Source organism: Bos indicus, chromosome 28 (genome assembly GCF_029378745.1).
Source record: "Bos indicus isolate NIAB-ARS_2022 breed Sahiwal x Tharparkar chromosome 28, NIAB-ARS_B.indTharparkar_mat_pri_1.0, whole genome shotgun sequence".
Taxonomy (NCBI): Eukaryota; Metazoa; Chordata; class Mammalia; order Artiodactyla; family Bovidae; genus Bos; species Bos indicus.
Window position 1 is genome coordinate 25,671,344 of NC_091787.1, and position 18,471 is coordinate 25,689,814.

The following is an 18,471-nucleotide window of genomic DNA, read 5'->3' on the forward strand; positions in this document are numbered from 1 at the left end:
GCCTTACCTGGCTGCCTCAAGGGGCTTCCCTGGTGGCTCAGACGGTAAAGAATCTGCCCACAATGCAAGAGACTCAAATGGATATCTTGGAGATTAGATGAGGTATCACACACAAAAGCATTTTTCAGACTGCAACCAATGTTCTTAGCCTTAGGGAAAAGTGTGGGGAAGCAATTCCTACAGGAATGTGCCCAGATTAAGCCTTCTTGTGACTTGGATGAATAGCAAGGCTGTTCAGTATATAAAGCAGGGTGGCACTACAAGGCGCCTGTCCCACTGTCCCTTCTGATTCTCCAACCCAGCAAGTCCTGGGAGTCCAAGCCACACCACCGAGTGACTCGTGTTAGCATGGGGAGGCAGGTAGTAAGATGTGACTCCTACCTTAAAATGGACTGTGTACAGCAAGAATAATTTTTATCTTTCCTCCATTGGGGTGTTTGTCCTTTGTCCCAATTTTCTGATTATGTGAGTGACATCCACTCATTTCTAATAGCAATTTGAGCTGGCTTTAAAAATTAAACTTCATCTTAGTTAAAACAACCTCAGTTAAAAAGGAAATTTAAAGCACTGGACTTCAGAGATTGTGACTTCCCTGGTGGCTCAGAGGGTAAAGCGTCTGCCTACAATGCAGGAGACCTGGGTTCGACCCCTGGGACGGGAAGATACCCAAGAGAAGGAAATGGCAACCCACTCCAGTATTCTTGCCTGGAAAATCCCATGGATGGAGAAACCTGGTAGGCTACAATCCATGGGGTCGCAAAGAGTCGGACACGACTGAGCAACTTCACTTTCAGAGATTGTACTTGGAAACTGAATTTGGCTTTGAGCTTCCTAGCAGCCCATAAACAAGGGGAGACATGTGAATAGCTATTATTATCACTGCATAAAAGAAAGCTTCCTTGTTTTGGAATTTAAGGTTCACTCTATAAGCTAGTCTCTTCCAGTGGAGAGCCAATGGGAAAATGGTGAGGACCTTGAACTAGGAATTAGAAATCGAGTCCTTGTTTTTGCCCCTCTATTGTCCCATCAGAAAAGCGGGGGAACCATTTTTTCCTCAGGGCTTGTCCTTCAGAAGAAGAAGTCCCTACCCCTCACCCCTCAGTTTTCCATTCAATTCTGTTCTAAGCTCAGCGAGGGGTCAGGCAAGGGACCTTTGGGGATCCATATCAAGAAGCTGTCCCAGGGACTTCCCTGGTGGTCCAGTGGTTGAGAGTCTGCCTGCTGATGCGGGGGACATGGGTTCAGTTCCTGCTTCGGGGGGATCCCACATGCTGTGTGGCAGCTGAGCCCATGAGCAACAGCTACTCAGCCTAGAGCCTGTGCTCCTCGAGAGAAGCCATCACAGTGAAAAACCTGCACGCCACAGCTGGAGAGTGACCCCTGCTCTCCGCAACTGGAGAAAGCCCGTGCACAGCAACGAAGACCTGGCAGAGCCAAAAATAAATAAATAAATTTTAAAAAGAAAAAAAAAAAGAAGAAGCTGTCCTGAGTCAGGAATGCAGCTTTCTGCCTGGAGTGGGAATTAACAGCCTTGAATGGAGGGCAGGTGCCCCCAGCAGCCAACCCTGATCACTCTGCACTCTGTTCCAGGTGGACAGGTTCCTGTACCACATGCGCCTCTCCAATGAGACCCTTTTGGACATCATGGCTCGGTTCCAGGCAGAAATGCAGAAGGGCCTAGGGAAGGACACCAACCCCACAGCCTCGGTGAAGATGCTGCCCACCTTCGTCAGGGCCATTCCAGACGGCTCGGGTGAGTGAGGCTGGGGGCGGCCAGGGACGCTGCTCCTCCTGGCTCCCTTTTGGCTGATGGGTACCTGAAGTTGTCTCCTGTTTCCTGGCTTACCTCTCCAAGCCCTCTCTCCACATTCCCCCCTCCCACCTTCCCGACTCCAGTAATGTTCCATATCAAAAGTTTGGAGCCAAAGTTCCAATACATCTTGCTTTCTCCCTGCCTGCCTTGGCCCTACACATTCTGTTCCCTCTCCTGCTGGAGCATCCCAACACTCTTCCCCTTATGAACACCAACCTGGCCTTCCCACCTGAGTGTAGAGATCACTGACCACCTGGGAAGCAACCCATGCTGGGTTAGGCGCTTGTCACCCTGCTGTGTATGCGAGTCTCGCCACGGGGCCAATGCGACCTGAGGGCAGAGTCTGCATCTTCTTCAAACAGTGCTTTGGCGCTGCATAGTCCTGGATGCAGACTAGGCCTGAAATGTTTGCAGAACGGATAGTAAATGGCATTTCACTCCTAAGTACCTAGGTTCTGGGCTACAGATAGCAAGTAGTGGAAGACAGAATAGTGGAAAAAATACTAAATGGTAATTGAAGAAACCTGAGTTCTAGGCCCAGATCTGTCATTGATCACTGACCTTTGGCAAAATGTTTAGCTTTGATTTTTCTATCTGTAAAATGTGTTCTCTCTTGGTGCTATAATAAGTTAGCACACACTTAGTAGCTCTAAACAACACACATTTATTCTCTTGCAGCCCCAGAGGTCAGAAGTCTGAGATGGGTCTATAATCAAGGGCCATCATCAAGATGTGGCTGAGCTGCATTCCTTGCGGAGGCTTTAGGGAAGAGTCTCTCTGTTTCCTTGCATTTCCCAGCTTTTCCTATGTTCACTGGCTCATGCGCTTCCCATCTTCAAGCCCCAATGTAGCATCTTCAGATCTCTGACTCTGACCCTTCTGCCTTCCTCTTGCATACTTTAAAACCCTGTGATTACTTTAGGCCAACTGATGAACAATTTTGATTCTATCAGCAACCTTCGTTCCTTCTTGTCACAGAACCTAATATATTCATAGGACCCATGATCAGGATGTAAACATCTTGTGGGAACTATTATTTTGCCATCAAACTGCTCTACTCTCAGCCTCTGGGTAAAGCCATAGGAAGGAAAGAAATTGGTATCTACTACACACCTCCTGTGGTCATGCGGTGCTAGGGACTCGCTGTCTCATACAATCCCCATAAGAACCCCATGGTGGAGCTCTTATCCCCAACTCAGATGAGAGCAATGAGGGCCAAGGGGCTACCCCCAATGTCAGAGTCCCAGTGCTCCAACCAAGCTCCAGCAGGGGCTTTGGGGCTTTCGAGGGAGCAAGGACTAAAGTTTAGGGAGCTCTCGGGGATGTTTGATTGGATTAGCAGGGCTCTGGGCCCCTCTGGGAGAACACATAGGCCAAAGTTGCTTGACTCTGCCATGTGAGAGGCTCCTGGGAACTGTGATGGGAAAGACCCATTCCCTCGCCGGTGGGGATTGTGAGGCATGGGCACTGTACCATGTGGAGAAACACAAGCTCTGAAGAGAGACAGTCCTGCTTTGAAATCTCTGCTGAGTTCTGACACTGCTCTTTGAGAATGCTGAGAAGACTGTGGTCCTTGATGGGTCCTCTGGGGCCATTCAGAGAAGCACCTGGTCATAAGGTATGTGTGTGTTGGGAGCACCAGCTCAGAGTCCTCCTGGCTTCCAGTGCTTTGGCTCTTCTTGTGGAGGTGTGTCCCCAGAAGCAAGGGAAAGTGGCCTTCAATGGTCTGGAGGCTGCTGGCTGCTTCAGGAAGGTTTGGAAGTGAAACTGACCAAGTTTTAGAAATTACCTCCTCATCAGGCCAGGAGATGCCACCTCCTGTCTTCATGGTCTCCTCAGAGCCTCTCACTAACACAATGGGTCTCACCAGGGATTCTGCAGCAGTGAGGTCCCTGGACCCAGAGTCCTTGTGGAGCCATATGCCTTTGTAAAGTCCCAGAACCACTGTACCCCTGTTCTCATTAGTAAAAGAGATGTGGCCAGTTTGTCTACCAACTTGTAGGTTTGGTAGCATCAGATGAGGTCATGTACAAGGAATGCTCGAAACTCTCCAAGATGTCCCAAGTGCTATGGAGCTCCTGTGAGCTCCTGATCTGATTTTAGGATTATTTCCTAATCTCTTGGGGCCTCCATTTCTGAAATGTGTGCAGTTTCCAGAAGAAATCCTTCAGAGCCGGCCCACTCTCTAGTTTCCCCTCCTCCATCTGCACCTGCCTGAGGCGGGTAAGCTGATAGAGCCTTAGTTACCTCCCAGCTGTCAGTCGGGGAGCTGCACTTGACTGTTCTTACAAGAGCCTTAAAAGCATGGTTGTGATTTGTGCCTTCTTCTCCACCAGTCACAAGGGAAGGGGGGCAGGAAGTGCCCATCTTGTGATTTGAATGTGTCAGTGATTCTTTAGGCCCCTCTCCAGTGGCCTCTCTTCTTGACCTCTGCCTCCTAGGCTGCCTGGAGGCTAAGCCTTGTGGGTGAGACCAGCAGCCTCTGTGTTATCAGCTGAGGGCCCCAGACGTCTGCACTGGGGCAAAGGTTCCACACTCGCCTAAGCTCCTGGGGGACTTCCCAGGTAGCTCAGACGGTTAAGTGTCTGCCTACAACGCGGGAGACCTGGGTTCGATCCCTGGGTTAGGAAGATCCCTTGGAGAAGGAAATGGTAGCCCACTCCTGTACTCTTGCCTGGAAAATCCCATGGATGGAGGAGCCAGGTAGGCTACAGTCCATGGGGTTGCAAAGAGTCAGACACAACTGAGCGACTTCACTTTCACTTCAATGGGATAATTCCTAAATATACAGTTTCCCAGGCTTCTCCCCTTGGAGATCGTGAATCTCCAGAAATCTACTTGTTCAGTCCCTGTGCACCTTTGGGAGATGCTGCACTAGAGGGTGGAGAAGGAAGAGGGGCACAAGCCAGACATAGCACAAGCCAGGGCAGGAAAGCCCAATGTCTATGGTTTCAGCGTACCACGTGGCCACCTTGGCTACCAGCTGACCTCTGGTGTGCAGGACACTTCCATTTCTGTTTTTACTAGCAATTTCCCTCTGTGTTTTATTTCACATTTTACAAGGAATGAATCCGAATGGCCAGCTGGTCCCTTAGATTCAGGCAGCTGTGTCTAGGGTCACATGGTACCAAAAAAAGGCCATTTGGGTGACCAGATTGGTGTGCATGGAGTTTCATTTATACATGCCTTGGGTATATGTCATGAAGTATGCCTGGTCATGTGCAGCCAGTTTTCCAGCACAGTTAATTTTGTACAAAGACTTGTTGGTTCAAGGGTCTGCACACATGAGCTCTCATCCCGTATCTGTGGCTGATGCTAAAGACACTGGCAGGGTCCTAGGCAGGAATTCTGGCTGGCTGGATGCTGATGACTGAGTTGAAGTCATCAGGGTGGGCCACCCACCCCAACATGTGTGTCATTTCTGCCATCTTATTAATAGCATCTGTCTTATACTGGGCTAGGTCATGTTACATTTTCTCCTTTTGGAATGACTCTGGCCCAAAATATTAAGCATCCTTGGCTCCTTAAGGGCCAGGATTAGGTGTTTGTCTCCCTTCCCTCCTAGAGTATTTTCTCTGTGTCCGTGAGACTGAGGCTTGTATGAAGCTGGTTTCTCTTCCCTGAAATCCTCCTGTCTTTTCTGCCTTATTTGCGTTTTGTGGAGTATCAACTCTCCCTTCCTGGTTGTGGTGGTTGTGGTGTGCTAGAATAAGCTCCATCCTCGAGGCTCATTTCTTTCTTTCTTTTTAAATTTTTGATTGTGCTGGGTCTTTTTGCTGCCTGCAGGCTTTCTCCAGTTATGGTGTGCGGGCTTCTCATTGCAGCATCTTCCCTTGATGCGGAGCACAGGCTCTGTATACATGGGCTTCGGTAGTTACAGTGCGTGGGCTCAGTAGTTGTGGTGCGTGGTCTTAGTTGCTCTGCAGCATGTGGAATCTTCCCAGACCAGGGATTGAACCTGTGTCCCTTGCATCAGCAGGCGGATTCTTATCCACTGTACCACCAGAGAAGTCTCTCAAGGCACATTTCTATTACCGCCTGCCAAAAGTGCATTCACATTTCCCCTCTCCCAGTGAACACATTTATTCCCTATAGGATGGCCCAGTGGGCACGGCTGAGGCGCCAGAGGCAGGCAGACTTGGGTCACACCCCAACTTTGCCCTTCACTGGGAGGGTGCAAATCAACAGTCACACTTCTAGAGTCTTGGCACACAGGCATACCTGGCTTGTGGGGGTGTGAGAGTTCATGTTTATCACAGTCCAACTTCTAATGCAGAGCTTGTATATAGCAGACTCTCAGTAAATGATAACTTTTGGGGGTTTATATTTTTCATAGAAAATGGGGAATTTCTCTCCCTGGATCTTGGAGGATCCAAGTTTCGAGTCTTGAAGGTACAAGTCTCTGAAGAGGGGAAACGAAATGTCCAGATGGAGAGTCAGTTTTACCCAACACCCAATGAAATCATCCGAGGGAATGGCACAGAGGTACCAAGGCCGGGGGCTCTGTGAAGGTGGTCCTTGGTACCAAGTTTCTGGATGACCTTAGCCCTGTGTGCTATGCTTTCTCTTCCCTGCAGCTGTTTGAATACGTAGCTGACTGTCTGGCAGATTTCATGAAGACCAAAGAACTGATGCAGAAGAAATTACCTCTTGGCCTAACCTTTTCCTTTCCCTGCAAACAGACTAAATTAGAAGAGGTAAGACTGGTGCAAGGGAGGGAATAAGCTGTGTAGGATTTGGGTTTGGGGCTGGAGAATGTGGCATGTGCGGGGGTCAGGCTGGGAACAGGAAAGATCAGCAGGAGTTTTCTTGTTTGTTTTTTCTTTGTTTTTTAAACAGTGAGGCAGAGAATATGGTACCACGGCTGCCTTGAGTTTACATTTACCCTGGGCGCAGCACAAGGAATGAAATGGTTTCACCACCAAGCTCAGTGGTTCTCAGACCTTGGTTTAGTCAGAACCCCTGGTGGGCTTGTTAAACACAGATTGCTGGGCCCCATGCAGGAGTTTCTTAACCAATGGAGCCTTAGATTTGTATTTTTAATATTCACTGGGTGGTATGGATGTTGTTGGTCTGGCGACCACACTCGGAAGCACTGACACAGTTAACTAGAATAAGAAGGGGAAGGCTGGGGGAGTCTCCCTCTACAGTGAACCCTTAGGAGGAGGGCTGAGGTGGGGTCCCTGGAGTGACAGTGTTACTGAGCAGACCTGGTGTCTGGGATGTACTCTTAGCTGTGCAAGTAGCCAGCTGGGCACTCGGGTAATCCACCTCTCTATGCCTCAGATTATCAGTTTGTAAATGGGGAGAAGGTAAACCTGATCTTACGTGAATCTGTGAAAATAAATAAGGGGCCATATAACAGGACAGGGAGATTTCTGGGGCCAGGAGGCTATTGTCTTGAGTCAGGTCTCCTGCCTGGGGTGATGGTCCCTGAACTCTTGCTGCCCAGACAGGTCATGGCACCCAGCTCACAGCCAATCCATGGACCCACCTTGACTTGGGATGTGTTTGATGTTGTTGCCTTGAGACGTTTATTGATTATGGGATAGTGGAAAGGGAGTGGGTTTTCACATTTAATAGACCTGGCTTTGAATCATGGCTCAGGACCTGTTGTGTCCCCTGGGCAAGTTACTTAACTTCTTGGGTCCCTTGTTTTCTTATCTGTAAAACAGGGATACTGTCTACTCGCTGGGCTGAGGTGAAGCTTAGACAAAGCTTCTGTAATGTGCTGAGCACTGCGCCTGGTGCATCGATGGTAGCTTCAGTTTTAATGAATGTCCCCATACAACTTGTCTCTTCATGCTTTTGTACCTTGTCCCTCAACTGAACAGATATTTCTGGAGGGCAGGCACTATTTTATATTGTTCTTCCTGTCCATTTCTAGGGTTTCAAGCGCAGTGTCTTATATTTAATAGCTGCTTGATAACTATCTGACAATTGAAAGGTGTAATCAATCTTTTACTGGGTTCCATTGAATGGGAATTTACCATTATCTATCTATACAGGATATGGGCTAAGGTTTACTGATTAGTTATTTTCTAAAGAAAGAATTGGTGGGGGGTGGAAATAGTGTAAAGGTTTCAGGAAAGTTAGAAGAGGCCAGGTGGAGCTTTGCTTGTCTTTGCAAGTTTAAAGGACAGAGTTCCCCCAAGTCAGTAGGGGCAGTGGGGGGAGTCAGGAAATTAGGCCTCAATTCTCCAGATAGTTAAACACCTCTTATTTGAGCTTAGGAACAGAGACCTTAAGAAGAAGGAAGATTATGATAATGATGATAGACTATACCTCAGATTTTTACACTTGTACTATGTTGAACCCTCCGTGTGTATAACCTCATTAAAATCCCAAAGCAATCGTATGAGGCAGATAAAATTATTTCAATTTTATATTTGAAGAAACTGCAGTTCAGAGAGGTTAAGAGACTTATCCAAGGCCACACAGCCAAGAATTGCTCAGCCCAAGCTCACAAACTCTCTGACCACACTGATTTTCCAAAAACACAGAGCTCTAGAATGTTGTTTAAAATGCCACCAGGCGACTCCCTGGTGATCCAGTGGTTTATTTTCTCTGCTCCCAGTGTAGGGGGGTGCAGGCTTGATCAGTGGTCAGAGAACTAAGATTTTTTCATGCTGTGCAGCATGCCACACACCCCCCGCCCAGAAGTAAGTAAATACAGTTGTTTTTAAAAAAATACCAACAGGTGCCTGAAAGCATTTTGACCCATTTTGTGTTGCATCCCAAGGAGAGTTTTCGGATGACATTTAAACTAGGAAAGGGTGGCTTGATTATATCAAGTAAAGGTGCAAATGTTTCTCTTCCAAGTCTAGTTGAATTACTTGCATTTTATAAAATTTCCTCCCAGGTTGCCTTTCAGAGAAGTCTAAAGCAGAAAAGTTTCAGTCATAAGGAAATGCATTAGTAATAACAACCAAGAGTGGGCATAGCTGTTTAACCACGATTCTGCTGCATGTAAATTTGTGACATGAAAATAAGGGGTTTGGAGAAGGTGCAGTCTGATCAACCATGTAGGTACAGAAGGAGGTGGGAAAGGGAAGACTTCATGAGGGGGTGTGACTGAGGAGGATTCTTTGTGACACTAAAAAACGATTAAAGAAGATCAGGGCATTGGACTTAAAGGACAAGGTCATTTTGTTGTTGTTTTGTTTGTTTAAATGAGGAAACAGAAAAGTCTTAATCAAAGAAAAATTTCTGTGTGTGTATGTGTGTTTCTGATGATAAAATGGCAATATTTCTTAAAGGTAGGGGGGGAAAGAGAGAGAAAAGAAGGTCGGAATTGAAAACTTTAAAGAAGAAAATAGAAATCTCCTCTAATCCCAACCTTCAGAGATAGCCACTACTAGAATTATTGGGTTTTCCTTGCAGTCATGAAAGTGTTAGTCACTCCGTCGTGTCTGACTCTTTGGGATCCCATGGACTATAGCCTGTTAGCCTCCTCTGTCCATGGAAATATCCAGGCAAGAATACTGGAGTGGGTAACCATTCCCGTCTCCAGGGGATCTTCCTCAACCAGAGACTGAGCCTGGGCTTCCTGAATTGCAGGCGGATTCTTTTCTGTCTGAGCCCCTTGCAATTGTATCTATATTGAATACTGGTGCTATGCTGTATGTACAGCTTTTTTTTCCCACTTAACACTATGTCACATGCATTTACTCCCCACTCCGCCATATATCTCCCCTTAACAGGTCCCACATTGTCCCTGGCATCCTTTTTGAGGGGATACGACCAAACAATCTCTCACTCCTCTGTCCAGCGGGGCAGGAGTTACCATAGCCCAAGAGGGCAGAAGTTAGGGGGAGCTACCACTAGGTAGCGCTGTGGTGCAGGGAAAAAAACCTGATCTCTGAAGTGGGGGTGGGGGGTTAGAGGGGTGTGGGGGAGGGGGTTAGTTTCAGAAACCTGCATACCAATTGGGTTCTCTCCTTCACTGACTATGAGACTTGGAGCAACTTCCTTCTTTTCTGAAGCTTGTCTGCTTTATTCATAAGCTGAGGGGGTGGGGCTAGTCAGGGAGTTTGTAAGTTTGGGCTCAACTCCTCTCCACTAGGTAACCTTGGGCATTTTTTAATCTGCAAGTTCTCCTTCAGTCTGAAAAATCCTGTGATTATTTGCTATGTTAGACATGAAACTCTTTGAGAAATACCACTTGTAAGCAGATAATTGATAATGCATATTGAGATCCATTTTTCCAAGTTGGAATTAAGTCCCCAGAAGAGTCTTACAAGGTAACACGTTGGTTCTGTTTGTGGACCTGGCAAACTAGACATTCTGCACACATCATGTGTCTGCCACATTCCGGGTACTTCCATCAGAACACTCCTGTGGCAGGGAGGTGATGTTTCCATTTCCAGATGAGTAAACTGAGACTCAGGGAGGTTAAATGACTTGGACAGTGTATTGTGACGCCAAGCATTCTGACTCTGCAGCCATTGTTCTTTCTGCCCCTGTGTATAATATTTTAAACTGCTCAGATGAGAGTAATACACATGTCAAAATTATTAGAAAAGGCCTCTAAGGAAATAAAAGAATTGGTGTGACTCAACTTAAAGAGAAGCCTACAGAGGACCCACTGTAGTAAGCATGAAATTTCTGCAGCTCATTTTCAGAACTGCGTGCCTTCTTTATTTTGTCTGGATCTAATATCTTCCCCCAGGGTATCCTGCTTTCATGGACGAAGAAGTTTAAGGCGAGGGGAGTTCAGGGCACAGACGTAGTGAGCTCTCTTACCAATGCTATGAAAAGACACCAGGTAAGGAACCCATCTGAGTGTGGGGAGCTCCCCTAGTTCTGGCCCTTATCTCTTGTGGGGGTGGGGAAGGGTTGTCTTCTGCCGTGTCTGCCCTCGAAGGAGAATCAGAGAGGGACTTGATCTTAAGAAAGTTCTCACTGTAGCACAGATGTGGCCAATTTGGATAAACCCTCCTGTGGGCCTGGTATGTGGCAATTACTGTTGAAGGGTGACCCAATACTTCCCTGGGACCTCCCCAGCTGCCATAGCCTCTTCAGGGGGTCTTGGTTAGACTTGATGCTGTGTGATGCTCCAGCCCTCACCTTTCCTCTCTGAGGCATGAAAGGTCATTTTCTTTCCTGTCTGGTTCTCTGTCCCATTTTCCGCACCCTACTCATTGAATATCTCTATTTGTTGGATACATTTTACAATAATTTAAAGAACTATTAAAGCAAGCCATGCTCCTGGCTGAGCTGAGTACACAAATTAACCCAGTTGACTTGTTACACTGACAATGTGAGAAATATTTTGAAGTATACCCTTCCAGTCTTTTTTCTCTTTAAAGTTGCTATCATAGTCTTTTGTATACTTTTTCTCTTATTGTTTTCATTTTGCTTTAAAATGCTCTCCCAAACATTGTGGAACCGTGGTGCAATAACCCTAGTTGACTTGATAGAACAGGAAACCCCTGGTGCTGCTCACGGAGAGGACTTGGCTGCGGCTGGTTAAAATGTCCCTGTGGGCGGGGACTTTGGTGTTTTCTCCTGGAGGCACCATTCCTCCTAGGATAAACATGATTCCTCAGCGTTCTTCAAGCACTGGCTGGAGTCCTGGAGATGTGTCCCTCATGTTTTCATTGCTCAGAGGCCTTCACCCATGAAACAGGAGCATGGGTTTCATTCACTCTTCAGTCTCAATTGCTCTTTTTCTCCCCTGAACCTTAAACCTTGACAAAGTCCTTCTTTCTTTTTTTTAACAATTTAAATTTTTTCTAGAAGATTATATAACTTAATTTCAATATACGGTCATTAGAAGAAACAGAAACAATAGAGAGGAATAACAGTGTATACATCACCAAATTGGGCCGACAACCTACATCCACACTTGAATGACACTGGGAAGTCCTAAGTAATAGCAATCTGGAGCCCCAGCTGGGAAAAGGGTCCAAGGTGGTGCATCCGCACCATGGATGAGACTTCAAATCACAGTTCTGCTTATAAGCAGCCTGCAAACTGATACTATTAACCGTTTTTCACATGAAAATGCAGCTCTGGTTTTCCTTTATCTTTTACATGCTATTCATTTCAACTTGTGAATCTTAAGATTCCTTAGACCCTGGGGGACTAGCGAGGTCTCCAGGGGCTTAAGAAAGTCCAAGACCCACTCCTTTTCTTATCTAAAGTGCCACTTGACTTGCTGGTAACCACCAGTGTGCTTGCAAGCAGACATGTAGTTCTGCCAAGGTCGGAAGTCAGTCAGAGGCCTGCTCCCCTAATTTTGAATCTCGAACAAGACTACCTCCATTTTAATTTCCCTAACAGTTCTTTCCTGTTTTGCTAGTTCATCTTGAGTCACAGGTGTGTAGGATCTAGGGGTCAGCAGGAAAAGTCAGAACGTCTTGACTGAAGGCAGACAACGGCTGTGGGGCAAAGGCCTTTTTTCTTACAGGCAGGCCCAGAAGACAGGATCTAGTGATTCTCTCAACCAGGCACCTTCGTTACTTTTGCTTCCCCTATGGGGAAAAATAAGGAAATAGTGCCTCTCTCCCACACACTGATGCCCTCTGGGACTTGTGTTCCAACAGGACTTAGATGTGGACATCCTGGCTTTGGTCAACGACACCGTGGGGACCATGATGACGTGTGCCTATGACGATCCCTACTGCGAAGTTGGTGTCATCATTGGTAACTCAATTTGCCTTGCTCTTTGGAGGTGGGTTGAAAGGGGCTGGTTTGGGGCTTAGTTTCAGGAAACTCTGAGTAAATTCTGTGGGAAGAGTATTGGTGGTTTCTACTTAGAAGAAGCAACATAGGGAGATAGAAAATTAATACACGCATTCATTCAACAAGTGTTTACTGAGTTACCATTGTGTGCTAGGCCTTGGGCTCTGTGTTGGATTCTCGATGGTGAGAGTCCCAAAGATTCCTGTACTCAGTGAAATTTTCAGTGCAGAGGTGGGTGAGAGACCAAAATGGCCTAAACAAATCACATTTCAGGTGGTTAGTGTGATGAGGAATATAAACCAGGGTGATGTGACTGAGAGGGAGGGCAGTGGGGTTGTGAGGTGAGACCTCACTGAGGACTGACATTTGAGCAGGGACCTCCATGATGAGGAGGAGGGAGCAAAGCAGAGATGGAGAGGAAGCGAATCCTGTGGCCTGTGAGAGGGGAATGAGTCTGGGCTGCTTGAGGAGCCCTAAAAGGCTGAATGGTTGTGAATCAAAGCGAGTGAGGCCATTCGGGTGAGAAAGAGTGGCTGGGACTGGGCAGATCACCGAGGACGTGGGACACAGTCCCTGGAAGCTCTTTGACTTTAAACCCACGGGAGAGAAGGCACTAGAGGACCTTGGGTGGTGGATGGACAAGTGGGGTGTGCGTTTTGGAAAAGCTCGTTTGGCTGCTGTGTAGAGAATCGACTACTGGGGCTAAGGCCAGCCAAGAGGCCACTGCATTCTGTGGCGCAGGACCAGGGGGGCCACAGCAAAGTGGGAGTGTCCGTGGGTGTCTCAACACCTGAGCTGGAAGGGGGCCCTCCCGGAGGGATCCGTGAAAAGGGCCGTGTGGGGTCAGTAAGGCCAAATGGACTGGATTTATAGGCTGTTCTCAAATGTCTCTTCAACCCTCCTATTCCTTTACTACTATTGGGGAAAGTTTTCTGACTTGTTTTTTCCTAATTTGCATCTCACTCTCCTCAGTCTGACTTTCCCAAAGAGTAGGATCTTTACATCTGGGGGTCTTGATTTGCCTTCCAGTTCCTGGAGCCCCACACCTCAGAATGGGCCTGGCGCTTGCCCCGCACGGCACCTGCCACGGTCGGCTGTGTCTGTCTTACTGACTGTCTGATAACCTGCTAATTGGGTGCCAGTGTCTGTACTTTTCTGAGAAAAGCCTTTTCCAGATATTGTATTACAATCTGATTGCCTACGACTCTTATTTCTCATGTTGCCTTTAAAATCCTGAGACTAAATATCAGCCAGGGAAAGAAAATTAAAACAACAATAACAACAACAACAAAAATAGCTTTACTGGGACTTCCCTGGTAATCCTGTGGCTAAGACCCCACATTTCCACTGCAGGGGGCACAGATTTGGCCCCTGGTTGGCCAACTAAGATCCCACATGCCACATGTCACGGCCAAACAAAGACTACCTTTGAAGCATAGGGTTTGAAGCATAAAAACCCTCTCATTTAGGTAATAATTAGTGATTTTAGTGAATTTATAGAGTTTTGTAATCATCACCACAGTCCAGCTGGAACGCTTCCATCATCCCAATATATCTCAAACAGGTTGTACCTATCTGCAGCCACTCCTCACTACTCAAGTGTTTGAGGCATTTCCTTGGAGTGAATTTATGTTTGAATAATGCATGTTGCTCTCTTATGTGATAGCTCATCACTGTCAAAGATAAGGATGTAGCTTATGCTAGGAACAATTTGTGGCAGGCTATGAGTAAGGAATATTTTTAGTATCAAATAGAGAAGAGGCTAAGTGGCACAGGGAAAGGATTAAAAATATTATGAGTCGGTGAATTTTTAAAAACATGAGATTCAGTTTACTCATCGTCCTCTCGGTAAATGTGCTCAGTCAGCTTTCATACATATTCATGGGGACTTCTTCACAATTGACTCCATTCATAACAGTACACCATTAACACCCCGACAAGTGTGGACTTGACATGTCAGCTTCATTCCTCATGAACTCCCGGGCTTGCCAAAGCTGCTTCCCTCAGCAAGAACCAGCCCCGGGAGTGCATCAAAAGCACTTTGTGGCGCTTTCAGAGGACTCTCGGGCGGTTGAGGGCTTCCTCTGTCTTTGCCCAGCTGGGAGCCCTCGTGTCTGTCCGTTTTCTCTCTGCTCCCTCGTCCAGGTACCGGCACCAACGCGTGCTACATGGAGGATATGAGCAACATCGACCTGGTGGAGGGCGACGAGGGGAGGATGTGCGTCAACACCGAGTGGGGGGCCTTCGGGGACGACGGGGCCCTGGAGGACATCCGCACCGAGTTCGACCGGGAGCTGGACCTCGGCTCTCTTAACCCCGGGAAGCAGCTGTGAGTACCCTGTGCTGTAATCTGGGCATCAGCACCAGTGACTGTCCACTCACTCAGGTACGCTTCATACCTGGGAGACTCCTTAGCTGTCGCTTGTTCTCCGTCACAGGGAGTTTAAGAGGCAAGGCTTGTATTGATATTTCAGTTTCACCAGATAGATGAGGAAAGGGAAGCCAAAGAAACTGAGTGACTTCTCCCAGGTCATATCCCTGATCAAATTCAATCCAGAGGCAGGGGAGATACAGCTGTGAACCCGGTGACTCAAGTCCTGCCTTTTTGGCCCATTGGAATGAATGGTCACAGAACAAATCAGTGCAGCCCAAGGAAGCACACATTCCTCATTTGTGTTTCAGGGCTCCCCTGCACCTCACTGTCTCCTAGGCCTCATCGCAAAGCACCTGGTGTGAGTCCCTCCCAGCCTCAGGTCTCATGGAGACTTCCTGCACTCTCATTCCACGCCCACATGTGGTATAAGCCTTCAGGGTCTGCCTCAGCTCTGACTGTATGCTAAGCTCCCTGAAGGCAGCTACACTTGGGAATTCCTTTCCTTTCTACACATAGCGTCTTTACACATTGTTGCAGCTTTAAGTGTTTGTTAAAAAACAAACAAAAAGTGTCTGTTGAATGAAAAAATGTTTGCAATTTTAAAAAATAATTTCAGATTTATAGAAAAGTAGTGAGAATTGTACAACTTTCAGTCAAATTCCCAAACAGTAACATTCGATCTGTGTGTATATGTATATACACAGACACATACAATATACACCTGTATAAAACATACACCTGTATAAACACATGTCTGAATGAAATCATTTTTCTGAACCATCTGAGACTACAATTGCAAATGTAGTATCCCTTCACCCCTAAATACTTCAGAGTATTACCTGAGAACAAGTGCATTCGCTTGTATAACCAAAGTGTAATTATCAAAATTAAAACATTAGCATTTAATCAGTTCTAATATCTAATTTATAGATCTTACTCAAAACTCACCAGCTGCCCCACTAATGTCCTTTATTTAAAAAGAAAACTTGTCCAGGTCCAGGATCACACATTACATGTTGCTGCCGTATCTCTTTCACCTCTTTCAATCTTCTGTAATATATTTTTGCTTTTCGTGGTCTTCAAGAATACAGACCATGTGTTTCACAGCATGTCTCTCAGCTTGTAGCTGACGTTTCTCATGACTGGATTCAGGTGGTGCATTTTCAGCAGGACTATCACACAAGTGGTGTGTGTCCTTCCGGGGCATCAGATCTGGAAGTGTATAATATTTATTCAGTTACTGGTGACACAAATTCAAATCACTTGATTAAGGGAATGTTCGAGAGGTTTTTCCACCACAAGGTTATTCCCTCTGTAATGAATAAGTATCTGGTGAAGAGATACTTCGAGATTATGCAATTATCCTATGTTTCATTAAACTTTTACTCTCTAGTTTTAGCGCCCATTGATGAATTTCTAGATCCATCATTCTCTCTGCAGTTATTAGTTGCTATTCTATTGTAAGGAATACTGTAAGGAAGAGCTATCTCCTCCACTTACTTTCTTATACTAATATGGATTCTTTTATAATTTAATGAGTTATAATTTTTTCCTATCATTATTTTATCATTCCTTCCTATCAATTTTGTTTTTTCAGATTTAGCCAGTGGAAGCTCAAGCTAGTCCCTAAGTGCTTTTGACATGTTCCCATCACTACTGTGAAGTAGCTCAGTCATGTCTGACTCTTTGCGACCCCCGTGGACTGTAGCCTACCAGGCTCCTCCATCCATGGGATTCTCCAGGCAAGGATACTGGAGTGGGTTGCCATTTCCTTCTCCAGGGATCTTCCCGACCCAGGGATCGAACCTGGGTCTCCTGCATTGCAGGCAGACGCTTTACCGTCTTAGCCACCAGGGAAGTTGCTCCTTATACTAATATGGATTCTTTTATAATTTAATGAGTTATCATTTTTTCCTATCATTATCATTCCTTCCTATCAATTTTTTTTTTCAGATTTAAGCCAGTGGAAGCTCAAGCTAGTCCCTAAGTGCTCTTGACATGTTCCCATCACTCTTTAAATACTTCCTTATTTTCTTGCACAGTAAGATGCTCCAGGCTCACCATGTACTTTCCCAGTCCCAGCAATGGAATCAACCATTTTCCCAAGAAGCCCTGGTGAATAAACATTTTAAGTACCTCCTGGAAACCACTCAACACTAGAAGTGAATATCTGAGGAACAAATTTCTGCTTTTGATGTACTTGTTCCCCAGCACACACCCATTCTGCTGGTGACACAGAACAGTCACAGCCTAAGGAACTGGGTCCACTGTGAGGACTTTAGCATCCTCACACTATTCATTTCACTTAACATAATTCCACTATCCCAAGCTCAGCTGGGATTTCTTTCTATTGTCTTCTATTTTTGCAGTGTTTTAAGACTTGTTATAATGAAATAGATAAAGTTGATTAGGAAACTGGTTGTCCTTGATTTTGTATTTTATTATGTTTGCAGAATAAAAATTATATTTAATAGTTTACTTGGGAAACAGTAATTGCTTGTTGTATGCAGACTGAAAGTCCACATGTGGGTAATGTGGTGGGACATTTCATCCATATTATTTTGTGTGTGTCTATAGATTTTATTTTATTACTATGTTTAAAAATTTTATTGGAGTATGGTTGATTTATAGTGTTAGTTTCAGGTGTACAAAAAAGTGATTCAATTATATATATACACATATTCATTATTTTCCAGATTTTTTCCCATATAGATTATTACAGACTATTGATAGAGTTCCCTGTTCTGTACAGTAGGTCCTTGTTGGTTATCTATTTTACTCATATTATTGTGGAACCTCTCTGAGGCGATCTAAGCCCAACTAACAGACGCAACATCTTTTTCTCTTGGGCAGAAACACGTAGGAGTTGGAAAAAACTTCAAATTAGGATTTGTCATGCTGTGGTTAGTGATCTTGGGAAAGTACCTAAATTCTCTGAAGTTGAGATTCCTTATATCTGAGAGTGGCACCCCACAGTTGAGTGTGATTTGAGATAAAGATTCTTGGACTCAAGCACTTTGTGATCAGAAAAGAATCATAGGTTTCCTCTAGTTCAGTGTTCCTCTTTTATACGCGGGGATAATGCAGCTCCGAGAGCTGCAGTGGGCTCCGAAGGGCACCTCAAGGTGGGGCAAGGACTGAGGCCTCCTGACCCGGAAAGAGGCCTTTCCACTACTTGTGTTCCTGACCATGGGCCATGGCTCACGGGCTTGGGAAAGGAATGCTGCATAACCAAAGGCATTGCTGCTACTTATCTGTTCACCAAAATGTAGGTTTGAAAAGATGATCAGCGGCCTATACTTGGGTGAACTCGTCAGGCTCATCTTGCTGAAGATGGCCAAGGCAGGCCTCCTGTTTGGCGGTGAGAAATCCTCTGCTCTTCACATTAAGGGCAAGATTGAAACACGGCATGTGGCTGCCATGGAGAGGTGAGCTACTGGCAGGGTCCCTCCCACCTTGACTCTGAAGAGGGTAAGGTGGGCAGCCAAGGCATGGTGTGCTCATGGGAGTGGTGCATAGGAGGAACCAGATCTTCTTCTTCACTGGGACGATTTCAGACCTGTGCACAGCTTCAGGTGGATTAGCAGTGCCTGTC

General features: G+C 46.0%; 1 protein-coding gene and 1 non-coding gene across 3 annotated transcripts in view; one reads left to right on the plus strand and one right to left on the minus strand.

Annotated features, from left to right (window-relative positions):
- HKDC1 (hexokinase domain containing 1) overlaps nt 1–18,471 on the plus strand; it is a 39,955-nt gene that overhangs the window by 4,319 nt on the left and 17,165 nt on the right. The window contains exons 2-8 of one of the 2 annotated variants that reach the window (XM_070781824.1): nt 1,591–1,753; nt 6,150–6,298; nt 6,391–6,510; nt 10,485–10,580; nt 12,364–12,463; nt 14,648–14,831; nt 18,149–18,304. In XM_070781824.1, coding sequence (XP_070637925.1) covers nt 1,591–1,753; nt 6,150–6,298; nt 6,391–6,510; nt 10,485–10,580; nt 12,364–12,463; nt 14,648–14,831; nt 18,149–18,304 — 968 coding nt within the window. Of the gene's footprint in view, nt 1–1,590; nt 1,754–6,149; nt 6,299–6,390; nt 6,511–10,484; nt 10,581–12,363; nt 12,464–14,647; nt 14,832–18,148; nt 18,305–18,471 lie in introns of those variants that run through there. The other variant, XM_070781825.1, reaches the window with a different exon arrangement.
- TRNAC-GCA (transfer RNA cysteine (anticodon GCA)) lies at nt 16,662–16,733 on the minus strand. The gene has a single exon. It is a non-coding gene; the product is annotated as a tRNA-Cys (tRNA).